The sequence below is a fragment of the Ambystoma mexicanum genome, chromosome 8 (assembly GCF_040938575.1).
Source record: "Ambystoma mexicanum isolate Mex_15411 chromosome 8, UKY_AmexF1_1, whole genome shotgun sequence".
NCBI classification, from domain to species: domain Eukaryota; kingdom Metazoa; phylum Chordata; class Amphibia; order Caudata; family Ambystomatidae; genus Ambystoma; species Ambystoma mexicanum.
Window position 1 is genome coordinate 1,176,531,908 of NC_090929.1, and position 20,900 is coordinate 1,176,552,807.

At 43.6% G+C, this 20,900-nt stretch overlaps 1 protein-coding gene across 4 annotated transcripts in view; it reads left to right on the forward strand.

The window, feature by feature from the left end:
* The window catches only part of PCDH15 (protocadherin related 15), a 3,978,145-nt gene that overhangs the window by 1,075,926 nt on the left and 2,881,319 nt on the right, over positions 1-20,900 (forward strand). For all 4 annotated transcript variants that reach the window (XM_069611238.1, XM_069611242.1, XM_069611241.1 and 1 more), the window contains one exon: positions 12,822-12,941. In XM_069611238.1, the coding sequence (XP_069467339.1) occupies positions 12,822-12,941 (120 nt within the window). The remainder of the gene's footprint in view (positions 1-12,821; positions 12,942-20,900) is intronic.

Consider the following 20,900-nt stretch of genomic DNA (forward strand, 5'->3'; position numbering starts at 1 on the left):
GGACACGAAATGCAGATTCCTAGTTTTGGGTTGGGAAGATAAAAGTTGAGGATGATTATAAAGGGGTAGACACATTTTGCCATTCAATTTGGTTAATTTGAGTTGAATCATAAATGGATATCATGCTATAAAACCAGATGTTTTACTTCCATGTGTGCAGCTTTGAGGAAAGAACATATAGCCCTGGGGGCTGTGGGGGCGTGCCTGCCAAGTGCGATAGAAGGTCCTATTTTAACGTGACCCTGAGTGCTTTCCAGCAGTGCTGTAAGGCAGAGACGCGAATGCACGACACGGGTTCCAATCCCTGCCTGGTCGGGACTGGCCCATAGGCAACTCTGGAGATTTCCATGCAGGCCTCTGCACCCTGGGCCTCTTGTGTCGGATTTCCAAATGTTCTCCTAAGAAAAGGGTTGGGCTTGCTGAAAATGTGTAACGTGGGGCCACTTTGAAAATTATTTCCATGGCCTCATTTGTTTCCCAGTCCACCCCTGATCCCTGCATGCCTGACTCGGCAGTCCACCCTCCTGATATTGACAATGGTACCATTGCTGAACCATCTCATGCAGCTATTAATAGTGTCTTTGATGTGACATAACCAAACACAGCATACACCAAGCATAATCTGGTGTTGGCTGTTCAGTATTTCAATCCGGCGATACACCCTAGTCTCAGCCTAGTATGCAGCGCACAAACAAAATGCTTCTTTTGTTATATATATATGGATTAAATATTTGAGAGATACACCACTCATATCACACCCCTTTTTCAAATGCCATGGGTCACGATGGACCAGGAGCCAGGCTGGTTGGTAAAGGCAATATTTATTTATTTAAAATTCAAAGAAATCATACACTTTTTAATATGGGAAAGCAATATCACCAATGTGATGATAGTACAATAAGAATGTAGGCAATGCACTTAAATTAACCCTTTATCCACACAGATAGAAAACACCAGGGAATAGAAACACTGGCTTTTAGAAAGATAGCCCTCAAGTTAGGATTTCCCCTGCAATATTGCTCAACCCACAAATAATCGATTATAAATAGATATAAGGAAGCAGAAGGCAATGAGGAATAAGAAATACAATTTAAATCCAACCTTCCCTCCTCAAACAAGACAGAAAAACAGATCTGAACCCTTGCAATGTTAAAATTACACTTGGAAATGGCTGAATAAAACAATGAATGTGTACAAAAATCATTAAATAAGTACAATTCTCTACAGGAGCAACACTGGAAAGTTACAAGCTATCATAAGCAATAGATTGAGCAAAGCATACAATTCGAAAATGAATGGAAGGTTTAAAACAATTGATAGTAAAAATAACACGTGAAAAACTTTGGAAAAATGCTCATTCCCGCCGGAAATTAACCAAACGGTTTCTGATGAAACTTTTTTTGGTTGGGGTGTAGCTATATATCTAAGGTACAATCAAGGGGGTGAAATGAAGTCTCTAGCTATTAAACTGAGGGAGATATACAAGGTAGTATGAGGTGCATTTTTAGAAAAATTGGGTAGTAAAACAGAAAAGAAAACCAATTTGGACAAGAATGGTTTTACTCTATACTAGAGCTTTCAGGCTAAAATACCAAAGAGGGACACACTAAGCTCCAGGATTCTTTCATGAGTTCAACCCTAGTTCCCCAGTGCCCGCCCTGTCAGAACCAATCCGATCACTCGAAATAGGATTGATAGTTTAGGATTTACAAGACAAGAGAAAAATGACTAAAGAAATGGTGTTTAGCAAGCTAAATCAATGACAGGGTTGCAATCAGTATTCTGACAATGTTACACGTTATTAAGGTAAGGATAGGATGGTTTAGAGGTTGGGATAGGACAAGGCAAGGCAAGTTATGCTATGATTCTCTGGTTCCTATAGATACTCAGTCCACTTTTAATTTGGATTTTAGACAGTCAGTGCTCTGGGTCACCACACGGATCTGGTCTAACACAGGACAGCCGGACAAAATCAGCGGCCATGGCCTGGATACCGGGTAGCACTTCTGGTTACTGGATAAGATAGGGCATCAGGAGAGCAGGATGGCAGCAGCATGCAGTGACTGGCAAGCCAGGTTAAATTCAGGATGCTTTCCCTTTGGTTATTGGGATAATTAAAAATGGAGACCTAGCTGAAGCAGGATCAGCAATGTTTGGCCTTGTGGTTGGGATCAGGATTCTAGATGGATAATTGCAAGAAGACAGGAACAGACAGGACCCTGGGCAGGAAATCGGGAATCAGTGTGTCCTGAGTGCTAGTCAGGAGCCCTTCTTTATAATGCCAGATGACATCATTACAGTATATGACAGTGGCAGGATTCACAACGCCCGCCTCTAATAACAGGATTGGGCAAGGGTAGAAGTCTCCGCCTAGCTCTCCACTGATTGGATTTTGTTATGCTCGCCTGGTATCAACGGGTGCGCCACACGATACTGGATGGAGGTCTAAAATCTATCCCGGACCCCTCTCTGCTTGGTTATGTGCCAGACATTGGGTAGCACCTATAACAGGTGAATGGAGGGTTAAGATACTGTTTCTGTGATGGGTGGACTCTCACCTCCCTCTGGTCCAAATCCCCACCCTTGGGCTCATTGCTCACCTTAGTTTTTTGTGCGTTGAACTCTCTGTCCTGCCTCTCTGTGCAGAGGCGCGTGGTTGGTGTGGGCGTTACGTGGACCTAGTTTCTTCACTGGTCCGTGTGCCCTTATGTTGGGTCCAGGCCAGCTGTGACTCCGACTCTGCTTGCTGTCTTCCAGGTGAGTTATAATGTCTTTTCCGTCTTTATTCTGTCTCTTTCTTTCCCTCCGTTTTCTCTGTCTTCTCAGCGTCTTCCTCCACTGCGCTGTTCCCTAACAATGTCTCTATTTGTTTTCACAGGGATGGTTGCGATCTCGGAGTTGCCGCGCCGATAGCAAAGACCACGGTGGGTTATAAATGCGCAGAGTGCTGCGCTGTTTATTGGTGTTAATTGCTAACCTGTGTTCTCTTCCCTTCTTTGTACAGGTTGCGGTGATGTTCCGGAGTGATGCGTGATCAAAGCGCTTCTTGCCCAGGTAAGTGCTTTGTTAATGCTGACCTTGTTCCATCTCCCTTGCAGGTTGCAGTGAAACCCAGAGATGGGTGAGGTAAGAGAAGCACAGGGTTCTGCCATGACTTGCTGCTTGCCCAGGTAAGAATTGTTATTAATGCTGTCCTTGTTTCTTTACCTTTGCAGGTTGTGGCAAACTCCGGGGATGGGCGAGGTAAACAAAGCGCAGGATGGATTCAAGACCGGTTACTTCACAGGTAAGTGTTCTTGCTCGCTAATGCTGTTCTTGTTCTTCCAGGTTATTAATGGAATCCAGATCTAGGGCTTCAGGAACGGGCCGCCGGAGAAGCAGATGAGCAGGGGCTGGACACGGTGAGCGTTGCGCTGCAGGAGAGCAGAAGAACGCAAAGTGTGTTCTGCTGTTTGGGTGTGGTTTAAATAGCCCAAGTAAAGTAGTTCCAGGCCAAGTAGTTCCAGGCCCAGCCACACCCAAAACACTAGACCGCATGGTTTGGTTCTAAAAGCCTCCATGTTGGATTAAGGTCCAAAACTGATATTGCTTTATTCCTGATAATGAGCCTGGTGCCAAAGGCACCAGGACTGACTCCATGTATGTTTCCAATGGAGTTTTAAGGCCATTGGGGCCAGTGTGAAGGGCTTTAGTCTCACTGCTGCCAGGGGGCTGTTATACCTGAGAGGGTCAGGGGAATGGATCATCAAAGATTTCAGGAAAAGGATGTCATGTTTATGAGGTGATGTATCTAGAAACTTCCACATTTCCTTTTTGAAAATCTAATTTTGCCACTGACAGATATTTATGCAGTTTTCCTTCTTAGTAAATCAGATACACAGGTTACATATTTTGTGCAGCACAGATTACTCCAAACCTCCAGTCTCTGCGACCTTGTTTCGCCTTCCTGACACATTTTCGTAATTTTACACATTAAAGATTTGGCCTAAAATTCCACAATTGTACACACAGATGCGAATTGTCCCCAGGAATGAATGTACACAATTTGACATTTGCAACATGGATGCTATTCTGGTAATACAACATATATCACCATTTCTGTCCAGAGTGTGTCACGACATTCTACCACGTTTTCCAACACAGCCCACAATTCCACTTTTACGCTGTAAAAATTCCACATGTTTACCAATTTTGACAGCTGACATATAATTATTTTTAAAGTTCTTTATAAAATAGTCTTAAGACCAATGGAAGTCATTGTCTGTCATTTTTTTCTTCCCTGCTAACACCAACTGGCCGTTTCTTCCAAGTAGGATGGGGGGCCTCTCTCTTAATTGAAGGTTTTATTGCCTTTCACACTTGACAGGTGAGCGTCCCAAGACTGCTATTGTCCCAGCCTTGAGCACAGACAAATGTCTGATGAGCTTGTGAACTCCCATTGTCCTGTCCCATACAAAGTTTTTCAAGCTGGCAATTAGCACTTTTGGTGTCCTGGAAGTTTATGGTGTGCCTCACTTCCTACACGAAGTTACAGGGCTGGAACTTGAACAACTGGAAGACCAGGTTTTGTGTAGAGCTTGCCAACTCAGCCCAGTTGATTTAAAAGTCTTTATTTCCTGATTTCTGAGACTTGATTTAACAAACCTGTGGAATAAAAATAGCCCATACATGTATTATCACCAGCCACATAATCCCTTTACATTGCTAAGTAAGTAGGCCTTCACTCAACAATTTACTTTGAAATAGGCGATTTTTCTTCAGTCAGCAAAGCCCATTTTACCACATGTGTTTAAAAACTTCTAACATTTCTTTCTTCTAAATTAGATTTTCATCTCCAGAAAATCCACACACTGCCATGCAGCCATGGTTATAATTTTGAATGCTGGAGTTGTTCTGCAGCATGGATACATTTAAACAGGCATGGCTCAGCTATTTAGAGTCTTTCTCTGAACAGCTGATTTTTAGATACTTTTGCAAAGCAAATAGACGTGTTTCCTGTGTAAACTGAAAACAAAGCCCCTGGTTGATTTCTTTCCAAGCTAAGATGACTGGGCCTGTCATTCAGGAACTAGACATGGTTTTGCTAATGCACAATGACTTCTCCTGGGCATGGCCAGGTCTTTTCAATCACAACAGTTTCATAGTACATGGATGGATTTAGCCTCAAAACAGAATTTTTAAAGGTTGAAAAGGGTGTCATTTTAAAGGGAATTTCAGCAAGGCAATGCTACCTATTTCACTTCATTCCATTTTAAATGTTGCATAGCACGCTGGCACACTCCTGCAGTGTGTACTCTGTTCCCCTCCCCGCCTGAAATGTGTGTGGCAGGGTGGCACAGCCATTATTTTGGTGGTTGTAAAAATGCAATTTAGAGATCCTGGCGTGCACAGGAGCCAGCACAGCCAGGTTGCTGTTTCATGCACAGATGCAGTTTAGGGATGTGGGGCAATGTGTTGATTGGGTCAATATATCCCACATAGCCCTGTATCCAACAGACAGGAATTCACCATGTACTTGCCTACCGGAGTCCGAAGATCTACCAGGTCCTTCTCTCTCACTAAGGCTGTGTCAAGAAGAAGGCATTATCAGGCAATGTGCTCCCTTTGGAAGAACCTCCAGTTGAAATTCATCGGCTGTTCTGGAAAGCAAAACTGCTGTGCAGACAGACTCCTGTGCAGACACATCTTTGACTCTAAGATCACTCTGACCATTGGAGCTAGTAGCTGGTTGCTGCACCTGGCTGTTGCTGACCTGCTTCTTCAATGATCCCTGTGCACTCAGCTTCACTTTACCATTATTAGTTATTGTAATGTGATGTATTCAATCTTTTTTTATGTGGCACACACATTGTGCATAGCTCTACCTAACAAAAGCTCAAACACACTTCTCCTGTTTCATAGGCACTTCTCCCAATGTTTCCCCTTTTTAAGTGCATTTTTAACTGATCTGGAGTGGTCTAACTGTGTGAATGATCAGACTCTGCTTTCCCACCTTTACCCTGACCCTTGAATCCCAAACTGCAAACAGATTATTCATTGTGATGTTCCATTGTGGTAGGACTGCAAATCATACAGTCTGACATACCCACATTATTTCCCTGACAAACCCCCTCTTATCCATTGAAAGTGGAAGAGATCCATGCCGGGGTGCCACTAGAACACTGTCATTATGTTGTAAAGATACATGGCACCATTAATGCACTGATATATTTGCACACACCTGATCACCCACACAAACTGTAAAGTAGCCATATCCTGCAAAACAGAGACATAGGCTTAACAGTTCAGAGTGAACGCCTCCAAATGCCAAGTGTCTAAGGTATGGCCAGTGCACCCACCAACTATGTGTCCTCTGCATTCCAAACATGTGCAGCTGAATCTAGAGACAGTGAAACATTGGGGACCATGAGCATGAAGCAGTATCATCCCACTCGCACCGTGAGACCACCAGTTGTGTCAGAAGTCACCTACAAAACTCTTAAAATCGCCAGCACAGTGGTCACGGTCACCACCTCCTTACACAGTCACTGTTTCTGTGGTCATATTGCTCTAAAAAAACCTGTCCCCCCACCTGTCACCACCCTTGCAATAACAGCCATGCCAGTCGATCTGAAACATCTAAGCACTACCACCTCGTGTATGCACCGCATATACTTCAGCCCCACTGTCAATATCAGATATAATATGATAGGTTATTTATATCGCGCTTAATACCCAGAGGTCTCTAAGCGCGGATCTTGGGATCGAACTTGTGTTGCTTTGTGTCATCTTGCTTCCATGGCGAGCACAATGCCCCTGAGCTATCCTCCCGAGATGAGGTCTGGAGCCATGTTGAGTTAATATGGAGGCAGTTCCATTGGGGAATGGCAGTGGTCAGGATTTCCAGGGCGATACCCATCCTCCTCCTGGGTGCAACAAGTCAAGTCACTGTTTTTGCAGGTGGCTCCTTCGAACAGTAATACACAAGTTAACAAATTAGATTTTTTATATTGCAATATTACAGGCATGACTTTAAGGGTAAACTTCATTACGCTTAGTCTTGCTCATCTTCTTCGTCACAATCCTAATCTGAAGGTTGCTAGCCTTGCCTGCCCTGCCCTCAAGATCCTCTGGTTGCATTTTTAAAACTACATGTACCCCGAAGGAAATGTAATGGTGACCACACCCCCATGCCTCCTGTTAATAACCAAAAATCTGGGAGGGCACCAACCCCAGTTCATGGGAGGGGAAGGTGAGAATTTCGGACTGTGAATATGAAGAGCAGCCTGAGCAGAGGGTCGCATGGCACGGGTTCCAATACCTGCTGGGGTGACTCTTAACACTCTCCTCATATTATTAAAACCATTGGTAGCATTAACAGCAACTATTTTATGTGCCAGTGTCAGATTCGGGTCGTGGTGGGCCAGGACACACAAGCAGGCAAACAACTCAAGGAAGCAACTAGGCCACGTACTACAAGAGTGAAGTGGCACTGGATTCATTACATTTTTAAAACTACATGTACCTCTAGGAGATAATGATGACGACCACACGACACCCTGTACCTCCTGTTAATAACTAAATATCTGGCTGGGTGGACCCTGGGATGTGAAGGTGAGATTTTCGGACTGTGTGAATATGTAGAGTAGCCTGAGCAGAGAGTCGCGCGACACTAAATCCAATGCCCCCCTCAGGCCTGACTCAGCCTTCCACCCTCCCGAAATAATTGAAAACATTGTTAGCATTAACAAACAGCTACTTTATGTGACACACACACATCACTTACCAGTCGACTCGAGCGGAGGTGGAGGGCAGGTTGGGGACTCACTGTCAGATTTGGGTCGAAGTGGGCCAGGGGCAGGCGACAAACAAACCAAACAATTCAAGGAAGCAACTAGGCCACACACCACATTGAACTGTAAGCACAGGCTGGCTCAGACAGGCTCTGTTGCTATGGAGGGGAGGAGGACGAATTGAGAAGGTGGCACGGCTGCGCACTTGTGCCCATTACCCACCCCACACACGTGGCCTGACCAAAAGGAATTTAATTGCCAGCCAATGCCAACTATTAAAGACTGTCACTATGTGGACAGTCTGATAGCTGTTAATTGCACACAGAGAAAGATTAATACTGGCAGGGCCGAGGCCATCGCTGTTGCGCCCTGCAAGGCTCCTACATTAAACTGCTGACAGATGCTAAGTAAAGTGCATGGAGCTATGAGCTACATGCAAAATAAAGTAAACAGCATAAAATGTGACGCGCCCCTGTGGTCCGGCCCATCCAGCCACGAGAGATAATTATTTATTTATTTCAATACACATTGCTGCACGCCTCCACGGTTACATATAATTACAACCCAATGTTGCGCCCTTGTCAAAATACCTTAAAGGAACGTATAGTTTTTCTAAAAGTTTCTAAAAATATGGATCATGTGAAGTTGAGGCGGGTGCGGTGAAGGGACATTTTAAGATCACTTGGTCATCTCGAAGTTACATACGTAATGCTGTTAACCCAGAATGTAATATAATTTAAGAACTTATTTCATACCCCTCAGGAAATCTGTTATATTCTTTGGAAGATTATTAAATTTGACAATTGATGTTACTTTGCTGGTATCTTTTCTTACAAGGCAACAGTGTTTTGTAGTAATTTCCTCTGCCTTAAAAGATTATGTTGCCCTCTTTGCAACTTTATCTTTCAATGCATATTGTAGCGAATCCCAGGATGTCGTCACTGCTTCCATCGGGGAGCCCCTTTCCATGAGGCCAGGGAGGTGAGGCCACTACCTGATAGTCAACCTGGCAGTGGTAATCGGAGAGAGAATCCCATGGGGAGGGAAACCCCATATGTGACCAGTGATGATGATTCGGGGAGGAGATATACACACAACAACCACACCTCTCCTTCAACCCCGCTCTCTCTATCCCTGCCATCCCCTCCCATGTATTTCTGGAGAGCTACCGAGATAGAAACCACTGAGATGAGGAAAAGCTGCAGAGCCCTACTGAATGCACTGCAGAACTAACCTGAACTGTCTAGACAACAAGAACCAAGTAAGAAACGGCTGGTGATAAAAACAAAGAAAGAACTACCAGAAAGGGGAGATCCTTCCAGGAGGAGCCGAAACCTGGGACCCATGCAGCTTGGGGCAAAGAGGAGGACGCCAAACAAGATGCGGAGGTGACATCCTTTTTTGGTTTTCAGCAGGCTGACTGAAAAGAGAGCTGTAGGAATGGAAGTGGAAGCAAGCCCTCAAACCATACGACTGTGGAGAGAGAGACTCCAACCGCCCATCCTCTACCGCTGCCAATCTGGCGCAGAGAGAAAGAGCCCATGAGAGATAAAGAATGTGGGAAAGAGAATGGAGCAACAGGAAAGCTTCTTGCCTGGTGAGTAGCCCGGTAACCAGGGTCTGGGACCAGTCACTGCAAAGCCGCCGTGAAAAGGGCAGAGCCCAAAAGACGAGGTGAAGAACAAAATGGAGTTGAAGGAGCACTCCATACCTGCAACGAAGGCCCACCAACCATCCCGCAGGTAACAGGGTTGTTGGGGAAAGCAGGGATAGACCAGAGAAGATGGAGAACCAGATTCTGGCACATGTACACAGGCAGAGATGGTCTTAGAGTGAGTCGGTAGAATACCTGGCAGGGTAGTGCACCAGGAAAACCAGATACAGAAGATAATGTAGGGTTCTGGGACCCAAAGCCAAATAGGGAGAGAAGTACAGTACCTCTTCCTCTGCACAATACCTAGCAGGGGAGACAACCAGGTCTGTCGACAGTGGTGTGGGACCCACACACAAAATACACCTGAGAAAGGCCAGGGGAAGGGAGACATTCCCCCATCAGTTGTTGCCTGCCGCATACGTCTGAGAAAGGCCAGGGGGAGGGCGACATTCCCCCAGCAGATGGATGTGAACTTTATTTTGAGGACCCTCAACTTTATACAGTGAAGTTTTGATCCCCAATCCAGAAGAAAGGGATTGTTTTATTGGATGAAAGAAACCTACTACTTCTTCAGTTTAGTATACAGTGTAAAGGAAAGAGTTGGGATTCTGACATAGGACTATGGACGTTTTTATTTGGAAATTCCATCAGATCCATTAGCATTTAATTTGAGACAGGGAATGCCCTCTTAGAAATAGGGCAAGATATGAATTTTCTTTTCATTTATCTTTTGAATACACATTTTTGCCAACCGCCATGCTTACACTGTGTCTACACCCTTACAATATACATCTGTCAACCTTTGCGTTATCGTGATTACTCACTACTCCCAGGTTTCCATGAAAACTGTAGGCATACTATCTTATGGCACAACATGGTGTATCCCTTTACATGATGGTTTGAGCTTCAATTTAATAAGGCACACACCTTCAAGCATTCCAGGTAATGGCTAAGTATTGTGAGGGTTCAGTTATGTGAGGCGGACAACTTTGGATAGGTTTCTCTCAAGATCCCATTGTATTAACTTAAATGGATTTGCTAAATGCCTCACTAGCTCTACCCTAACAAGGATTTCCCTACCTGTCAAATTAACTAAAGGAAACACTCTAACAAAAGGAATCTGACCCTCACAGTGTTTCACACAACAACTTAACAAGGTAATGGATGGCAATTCAAATCAAAATAACATTTATAACAAATGTACATCTGCTAACAGTTTGTCCTTGTAAACTGGATAAAATCACCTTCCCCAGCTACAACAGAATGTTACCCCAAAAGTCAAGAGGATAATTCTTTCTTGCAAAAAAGTTCAAATAATAAAGATCTTCTTGCATCACAAAAAGTCTCTTACTCGGAATGAATCAACAGTTCCACAATATTCAACCAGTCTTTTATCTCTCCACTGGCAGCAAAGAGTTCAACACAGCTTCTTCTCATATAATGAGGATATTTCCACAGTTTGTCTGTATTAACAAAAGACTCTTAGTGAGGATAAGTCCACAACAGTTCACAATATTGTTCAGTGGTCTTGCCTCATCTTCCTCTTCACAAAATGTAACCACAGTTTAGCACTTCAATGACTTCTACCTGGTCAGTTCTCCTGCCAGGCAAATACTACAAAGTCCCTGCCCTGGTGTACTTGCCTGTCTGGAACAATGAAAACTTCTACTACTACTGCAAGTACTTCTCTGATAGGATTTACTTGAACAAAGTCTTTCGACTTTCCACAACATCAAATTTTACTCCTTTTTCTGGGAAGAGATGAAACACATTGGTGCTGTTTATTCCACACCTGTGATTGCCACACACAATGCAGGTTATGCTCTGCTCTTACTGAATATTTCCTGTCAGGAAGGCAACTCTCCTGCCACTTGTGTTTTCCAACCTTTCTCTGTTAACCACCTTCTCATAATGGCTTTTATTCCAACTCGCTCTTCTTTGGCTTGGGCGGTGCTTGTTTAGGTCATTTACAACATCTGCTTCTCTCTCACTTTGGCAATATGATTTACAAATAACTTGATTCTTAATTGCTGTCTCTTGGCTTTGGCAATGGTGTTTTTATGCACTTGCATCATTATAGCCCTTGTTAGCTTCTGGCAATGTTTCTGACCTTCACCTGTATAATGATACCCTTTTCACCTAAAGTTCTTATTCTGCCACTTAAATTTCTTGGTATCCGTTTGGGATTCAAACACATTGGAATTTTGCCACTTTATATCAGTTTGGTATTCAAAAGTATCATATCTGGTCAGCAGCGATTGCATAGCATTCCGGGGTCATACTCTAGTATTGAACTCATCGGGTGCCACATATGCGCACGCTTGCTCCACTGCCCCAGGATCTTCTGCCTTCTCTGCTGTATGCCGCTCAGCAGACTGCTTCCTTCTGCTTCCTGTGGCCGATGCCGAATGGGAATGGAGCATTCCTCGCTCCAGGGACACTCCGGTGCTCACCTGACACCAAGGTCCACTTCACAATGGGGAAAGGCTTTACATGTACTGCTTTCCGCTGCACATGCTATGTATCTGCGGTCCTTAGGGGGAAAGCTTTAAAAAATCACGCTTCCCTCTGTGCCACCTGTACATATGTGGTCTTTGAAGGGAGAGACCCTCTCAGAACTGGCCTGAAATTTGCTAATCACGGCAGTTGTGGTGTCTCCCACAGTTTCCTTCAACTTTAACTGCAAATTCGAGTTACAACTATTACTCCACCTCCAACTACTACATTCCCTGGCCTGCACCTGAGGGGTACTTTTGTTCCTCCCAGTCTCCCTCAGGTGTGGGTCATTAGGTCATTTAGAATGCAGCTTGCAATCTTCAGCCTCCACATCACTCTCCTTCATCCTAGTACTTGGGACATTGTGGGATTTGAAGTCCTCAATGTTCAAATCCCTTTTTTCCTTGCACAGTTTGTACTTTACAATAAGCCATTAAGACAGTATGGTCTTTGGGGAAGTTATTAAGTTCTTTTTTTTCCTCACCCATCCTGGCCAGCTCCGCCCACCCCTATGTGATTCTCCCACAGAGCACCACTCCCAGGGTCGGGATCAGGCAGCGCATGCCTTTCCCTGGCTACATGACAAGGGACCTGGGTCAGGTTTTCTGGGGGAATTGTCTCTAATTCATCACAGTAAACACAGTGCTTTGCTTTGAGGCTCTGGACTGAAGGGGAACTTCCAGGAATGTTTTCTAGATTGTTCTGTAATGTGTGTGGCTTGTTCGCTGAACTGATTTGTTCTGCTCTTGAATGAATGCCAAATTGTTAATGGGTATTTGCTTCCTTCAAGACACTGTTTGCTCTGACAAATTCAGGCTATCATAGAAGGTTATAGATCTACAGCTCTCGAAATGATCACATTTATTTGAAGTTGTTTGCTGTCTATTCTCTTTTTTCAGTTAACACCGGTTGGAACTACCATATTTACTGGATTTTCTGGAGACAATGGAGCAATCGATATTGATGATGGTCCGAATGGTCAAATAGAATATGTCATTCAATATAATCCACTGGATACGGTAGGTTTATTTTTTCTCTCACTCTATGAACAGGTGTCGTCATTAGCATCCTACTGTCTGAACATGTTAAGTAGAAGCCCACCGTATACAGGGATGTGTAGCTCTATAGGTTAATTATGAATACCTTCCACAAATCTCTGTTTATGGATGAGAGATTAATGTTGTTGACGCAGCTGCTACTAATTCTTCCAACAGACCCGGGAGCACGAGCTGCATCTGAAGTTGAATCCAGGTTATTTGTTTCTTTGTCTTTTTCCACCAGCTTCTTTTGTCCAGAATAAAACGCGTTGAGCTATTTTGTGCAGGTTCAACTGTCATTGTTATTCACCTGCTGTTCACATTTCAAGACACAGAAGTATCTCAAAGGTGTACAATCTTGTCCACACCATTTCGAATCTGCTCTTGAGTTCATACAAATAAATAAAATGAAAAATGCACCTGTCAATGCCCAAATGACATGCATGCACAATTGTTCTACGAATAGTGTACATTTCAGCACTTTGACGCCTCCCAAAATGTGACCTTGAAAGCATGTAACCATCGTTCTGAAGGCTATTTTGCACATACTCTACCGCATTGGGCAATGCTATTCCATCCCTTATCTGTATGCGCACTTTAAGGAGCAAGGACATTAATGGCATTAAACAGTCAATCAGCTCAGCAAGAACTCAGGCAAATGTGCCAACACAATGAAGAAAATAAGGAGATTAGAGAAAACTGTACAAATGGACACTACTTGGAATAATATTAATAGTAATGATAATAATTATAATGTTATACTTAATGAGGTACACTTACAGTGCTACATAATTATCCCACTATTATAACAAGTCATATTACCAAATTTGATGACACCAGTTAATCAACCGTAGAATGATGAAGTGCTGAGTTTCCTTTCACGCAGCACTCAAAGTGTAGGCTACCCACCCCCATCTGAAGTGCACCTGTGACGCCCCATCTGAAGTGCACCTGTGACGAATTGCCATCTGGTGGGGGTGAAATAGCCCAGACTGTTTTGATTTGTATGAAGTAAATACAATAATGCAGGTCTTTCTTTTTCGGAAAGGGAAGGCTGCTTATCAGCCCCCCCCTCCCATAAAGTGCCATGCCAAAAGTATAGCTCATACATTTGCCCTTTGCGGCACCAGTCTCCTGACAACTGCAGCACCTGCTCTCCAGTGGAATAGGGCCGGCTCAAGGATCACATGCATTTCTCACAGCAAGTCAAATCAGACATATGTTGCATTTAACTTCTGCCCCTCTGATCCAAACTATAACAATTGTTTCCCTTATCTGTCTTGTGGCAGACTCAACTCTATAACTAATCTATTAATGGCACACCAATTTGATAACATACAAGTGCCAACCTTGTCAGCCCAGACCAGCTAAGCCAGGGAAATGTGGATCATGTGGCGCCTGACTCTCTGGACAGCTCCAAGTGAGACAATAGTCAGGGTGTGGTCCTCTTTAATCCCCGGAAGGAAGGTGATGCCTCCCTTCAGGCACATGTGGTCTCACCAGGCAATCTTCTGGGAACCTTGCTTTCAAAGGGTCTACTGGCATAACAAAGGCCAGCTTCTCACCAGTGTACTGAACACCAAAGGGGCCTTGAAGTTGCAGGCATGGGAAGAGGGCAGAGTTAGAATAACCAGAGAGGGAACTGGATTATGCCTTTCTGTGAGGCTCTCAATCCTCCCTGCATCCCGCCCCCAGAGTCACTTGTTACAGTGACATGGATTGCACCACTTAAAGCAGGCTTGCTTCTCCAGGTCCGGAAAACCTGTGAACATGTACCTTTCTAAGGAAGTAGTCTCCTACTCGTTCCTGGGATTCTTTCCTGGATACCAAGAAGACAACCTTGCTGGAAACTTGTTGGTAGTACAGTCCATTTTAAAGTCCTTTGTTCCCAAATGTTTGGCTGGGACCAATGGCGGTGAACTGCTGTGGACGTAAAATACTGGCTGCACTGGAAGCAGCCATCTGCTTACTAGGGGTGTAGGACACCATGTAGTGCAATTGAAGGGCTTTCTGTGCCCCTTGAGGCCCTGGATTCCACCTCTTAACAACCCAGAAGTCAAGCCGTGATTCATGCATTGAACTTCTTATGAGCTCCCCTGAATCGGACATTAGCTGGCTGTCCCAAGCTTCTTCGAGTAATGTTCTGTTGCTGCTTGTACCCACGACGCTGTTGGGTGTTCTGACCCACGTTTGGACTATTATGCTACAACATTTGGTGCTGTGGGCTTAGGAAATCCAAGATGGCCGAAAAAGCCCACATGTGCGCCAGAATCTATGAAAACCGCGCAGTTGTGCACACTAAAATGGTTGCCTAACTTGCGGCCCACCAGTGCGAGCAGGATGGGCCGGGGTGCCATGAGTGAAATGTGTGCCAAAGGAAAAACCGCACTTTAAAATCACCTTTTGTTTCTCTGAATGCCAGCTCAAAATGCCTATTTGCAACACATCCAATAATCTCACTGAACACCAGCGGACATCTGGCAGAATAAAGTCTTGTGGGCATACAAAATCTGGAAAGAGGATGAGCCTAAAACAATGTTCATCACAAAACTGGCTGAGATATGCATGTCAGCAGCCTAACTGAAACTGGATTAAAACCACCAAAATCGAAATGTTTAAATTAAATGAGTGACCTACTTTTGAGTGTCACATAGGTTGCAATTGTTTAAATGTCATAGTTTTGAACTTAGAATCAGCATTCTAGCTGCATATGTAAAAATTGTCTTGACTTAAACTGGGGAACAAAAAGTGACATTTTATCTGAAACCTGGCTTTAGGAACTGAATTCTGCCCACCAGCTACCCCCGACAGGAGTTGAGACTTGCACAACAGCTGTGTTCCCAGGCCGACCTGCAATTTGCTGCTCCCACCAAAAGGGATATGACACTTCTCTGATTGAATTACCTGGGCTCTGCAGGAAATTGAACAAAGCCCTGTCCTGACTCAGGCAAATGCTTTATTATGGGGGCCATAAATGGCTTCCTCTTGAACAATGGGCCTTCCAGGGCCCAGGCAGATGGTTTATTGCAGGTGTCGTAAAACAGCTTCCTCTTGGCAGAAGCTGGGAGGGGCAGAGTCTCTGAGCTTGGCAGAAACTGGAAAGACTGGTTTCTGTACCATGTGACCTGAAAAGACACACCCCTGTAGCCAGAATATGGTTTTAGAAAAAGATGAATAACTCATAGTACGGACTTGTCATAATTATTTAAATGATGCCATAATCCTTGTGATTTTTCGGTGCACATTTGAAGACGTGTTAGGACCCGGTGGTATGTTCAGGGGGGTTTTAGCGGAAAAGAGGATATTACTTAAAATGTATGCATGTTAAAAATCTGACACTTCATCAAGTAATGTCCATACCCCTTGCGCACATGTGTATAAATTTGGGGTAATGTCCGATATTGCGAAACCAGTTAAAAAGTGCAAATGTCGCCATTTCTGAATGCAAGCTCCCAGGAAGAGCAGATTTGGACAGAGTATACCCCATGTGACATGTGATGGGGGCATATGATTTTAAAACAATATGTACCTCTGCAAATATGTATTTGGTTCAAATCTAGATTTGTGTGCAAGTTGACAGGAGGAGTGGACTTTCTGCAGACTGTAAAATGACATCACTCTGACACAACTTAGCTCCCCCAATCAGGGGAGAAATGAAAGCTTGGCCAATGACAAGTGGAGAGGGGTAGAGCCTAGTGATGCTGCACACACACCCATTTTCAAAACACATAAAAGCAGACAGTCAGGACAGATAGGGACCTTCAAATCCATCTGCTGCGGGACGCTCTGCCGGGAAAATCCATACTTTACCTCCCTCAACCTTCAGAGAGCCAACATAGAGACTTCAAATCCATCAATCTCCAGAATCCAGAGAGGCTAGACCAGCAGAGCAGAGCTGACCCAGACCACTGTTAACAAAACCAGAGAGCTGACCCAGATCACTGTGAAGTGCCGAGACCAGACCAGAGTCCAGTCTAGAACCTGACCAGATCCGTGGCGAGGCCCATTCTAATTCAAGAATATAGTGTGAGTACCTAGCAGAACTGTGCAGAAACAATCTCTTAGTTAAAATAATATAATCCAAGCTATTTTAATCTAAGTAGAACTGCCTCCTAACTGTCACCTGTCATTTTCTAGCTGCTAGCTGTCACTTGTCTTTTTGAACTTTAAAATTTCAAATCTGAAAAACGACCTTTACCATATCGCTCATATCTCTGTGACCGTTTATCCTAGAGACTTGCCGCGATTTGCAAATTTCTCCACGTGTGAAAATAGAGTTTTCTTGCTTTCAGTTGCCAAAAAATCGTTTAACCTGCTAGCTACTCCTAGATCCTTGCTAAAGTGAGCCTGGACTAATATTAACTTGATTTCACTCACCCTGAACCTCCTAGAGGGAATTAAAAGCATTTTAGCATATTTTTCACTTCATTGCCAGCACATGTAAAAGCATTTTGGGCCTGTGTTTAAAACTCCGATCTGTACTCTAAGCTTGCTGGGTTGAACTGAATTACATTTGATTGCATTTCTGAGAACTGTGTGCTTTCCTTCCATTTCCTTGCATTGCATAAAGGGGGGAGGGGATTGCCAGAGAAAAGTGATTACATTGTTTTGTTGAAATCATATTGAGTATTTTCTGTATTGCATTTTCATTCAACATTACATCCATCTGAACTTATATAAAGCATTCTCTACCACCTTCTTCTTCTGTTCCTATTCACAAGTGTGCTAGTGCCAGATTCTCTGTTGTTAATCTTTATCATATCAGATTAAGTGTGATATCCAATTATTAATTTATTATAAAGTGTGATATATATATCTATATTGTTTAAATTATCAAATAAACCTTTTAAACTTGCAAAACAGAACTACTTCTTGGCTCAGTGGGGTCAGGAGGATTCCAAGAGAGGGGTGTTATATAGGGGTAGTCATCCAGAACGCATGAACTGGACATAAAGATATATCAATAAGGGTTTCCATTCAGTATCCCAGACTAGGCATTGACTTAGCTGTAGTGTTGAATTGAATCCTCTTACAACGCGTTGGACCCAGGCAACAAGCTCACCAACCCAAAGATTAAAAAGAAACACATATATTTGTTTTCTAAAGTACACAACAAAACAAATCACAAGAAAATTCATCCAGTATCCAGCGTACAACCAACTCCCACCAATACAATCTCAGGGCATGCTCTATTTGGCCTGACTATTGACCTCCACACATCCCTGTTTTACTCCCTTGTGTAGTCCATCCTTACTTGTTAATCTCAAAACCACTCATGACACTTATATCCCCTCAATGTAAAGGAGTTGACCTCTGGCTGTCAGTGTCCTGATTCACTCTGGTCACCAAATAGTTCTTGCATGTATGATATCCATATATTTGCTGGCCTGCACGGGTCTGGTACAGTTTTCCTGAAGAGGACTTCAGTGTCATAGGAAAATATGATATACTTTAGCCAGTTCTTTAATGTACGTGTTGCACCTCTGCCCCAACTTTTAGCTACATTCCTCTTTGCCAAGAGCAACAACACCCCAACCTATCAGTGCCCATATACCGGAAAAACATTTTGTGTAGTTAAATAGTTTCACTATAGGTGTTGGACTTAAGTCAACCCCAAAATTATCTGCCATTCTGAAATACTTTATGGATACCAAGGGTCATACTGAGTTATCAATAATATCGCTCCAAGTCCGGAATACCTCTATTGATGGGGTAAGCGTATTCCATGCTAATTTTGCCATCTTTCCTGTCCAAAGAAAATGCAGCAGGACGCTTCTTACACAGACAAAATAAGATTGAGGCAGCATTATAGGGATATTGGTGAATAAATGGAGGAATCTTGGTGAATAATAGAGGAATCTTGGTAAAACTACCAGTTTGAGAAGAGCTATCCTACCAATCGGTGATAAAGGGAGATTATGCCACTTATCTGCACTGTGTTCCAGTTATTGAAGGGCTGGTTCGAAATGCAGCATAAGCAGTCGTCCCTCACCTCTTGCAAGTTCAATCCCAAAATAACGTGTGTGCTCATATTGCCATTTCAAGACAGCTACATAGCCGACTGTGCCAACGCTCCTCTGTCAGAGGGAATACCATTGATTTGGAGGCATGGATCTGCAATCCTGAGAACTCAGCAAAGCATGTAATGGATTGTATTATCTGGGGGGTGGGGTTGGGGAGATTGTGAATAGCTTGTGTAATCTATGCGTATAGAATTGAAGGCACCTTTGCATGTGGGTCTCCCTGAGGTAGGTTGCAAGCGATTCAAGTGCCGTATCAAACAATAGTGGCGATAACTGGCATCTCTGTTGAGTGCCTCTGCTAAGAGGGATCAGCGATAACACCTGTCCATTAATCAGAATTCTGGCTAGGGGTCGGGTGTATTGCAACTTCACCAGTTTAACTGGGTAGGTGGAGAACCCCATTTTATACAGTACTTTGAAGAGTTATGACCATTCTACTGAGTCAAAAGCTTTCTTCATGTCCAACAGGACTGCTGTTGCCTGGCTATTTGGGTCAACTAGATGCATACATCCAAATACCCTCCTAAAGTTATATGAAACCGATCTGCCCAGAATGAACCCCACCTGGTGTGCCTCTCCAGAGTGGCATCATAGCCGACAGCCGATTGGCCAATAGTCTAGCAATGCTATTATTCTCTGCATTTATCAAGATATCGGCTGGTATGTGGAGCAGGCATGAGTGTCTTTTTCAAGTGTTAAGTAAGTAGAAAAGGGTCACCTCTTTTGTAATGTCAGAGAGTATCCTGAATTCTGGAGCCTATCTATACCTTTATAATAATTGAGGCACTAGGATGTCTGCAGAGTTCCTATACAAGATCAAAGTAAGGCCATCTGCGCCCGGTGCCTTATCCCCTGGTAGCTGTGCTATGGCCTGGCAAATGTTCTTGTCGGAAAGCAGCAAGCCCATCACTTCTGCCTGTTTCCTCGTGAGACAGAAATGAATCATTTCATTCAAATACTGCTGGATTTCTTCCCCTGGTGCCTTCAATTTGGATGAGTAAATTGCAGATTAGAATTCTTTAAAAATGTCAACAATATGAGTGTCGGAGAACTAGCCTCATATTATTTGTCCTATTATTGTCGCATATTATTTTTATGGCAGTAGGTGTAAGATTTGCTTGTAGTAGCTAAGCTAGGGTTCTAACTAGCTGCTGCCCTCCCCATAACGCCTCACCTGATACTGCCAGCCCACTAACGTGACCCTCCTCGATGTTTTTTGTTGTTGTTGGTATGTACACTGAAGGCTGACTCCGATGTATTAATTTCTTATCTGATCCCCTTTAACATCCCCGCTTCTTTGGCCATACAGATCCCCTGATGCAGTACTGAAAGGCCTCCCATAATGGTGGCCACCTTCTTCACTGATCCTACATTAATCTCAAAGTACGGAATGATTTTCATCCGAAGTTCTTCAGAGAACATGATATGTGCGAGATGCTCTGGTTTAAAATGTCTGGAGTGTGCTTATGCTAACATGAGTGGGACAGTAAATCGATCCATCGCCAGAACATTGTCCAATCGTAAATGAGGTAATATTTTGCCTTCCTGGACCCAGCTTGTTTTGGAGTCAATTAGGAACGGATGATCCATGTGTTATGTGGTGCAATGCGGGTGAAAAAAACATGTAATTTCCCTCTCTTCTGTATGTCGTAATCTACAAACTTCAACTCATTCATGCAACTCACAGATTAGGTTTATCGTTTTGGTAGATATGGATAAATATGTAACAGGAATTTGGGGGCGATCAACACTAGAGTCTGTCACTGTATTAAAGTCCCCCTCTCCAAAATTTTAACTGCCGTAATGAATTTCACTAATTGCAATCGTATCTAGTCGTCATTTTCAGGGCTGTCTATATTTGGTGCAAATGTTAAAAAGCTGGCCTTTTATATCCCCAACCACAATACGCATCCATCCC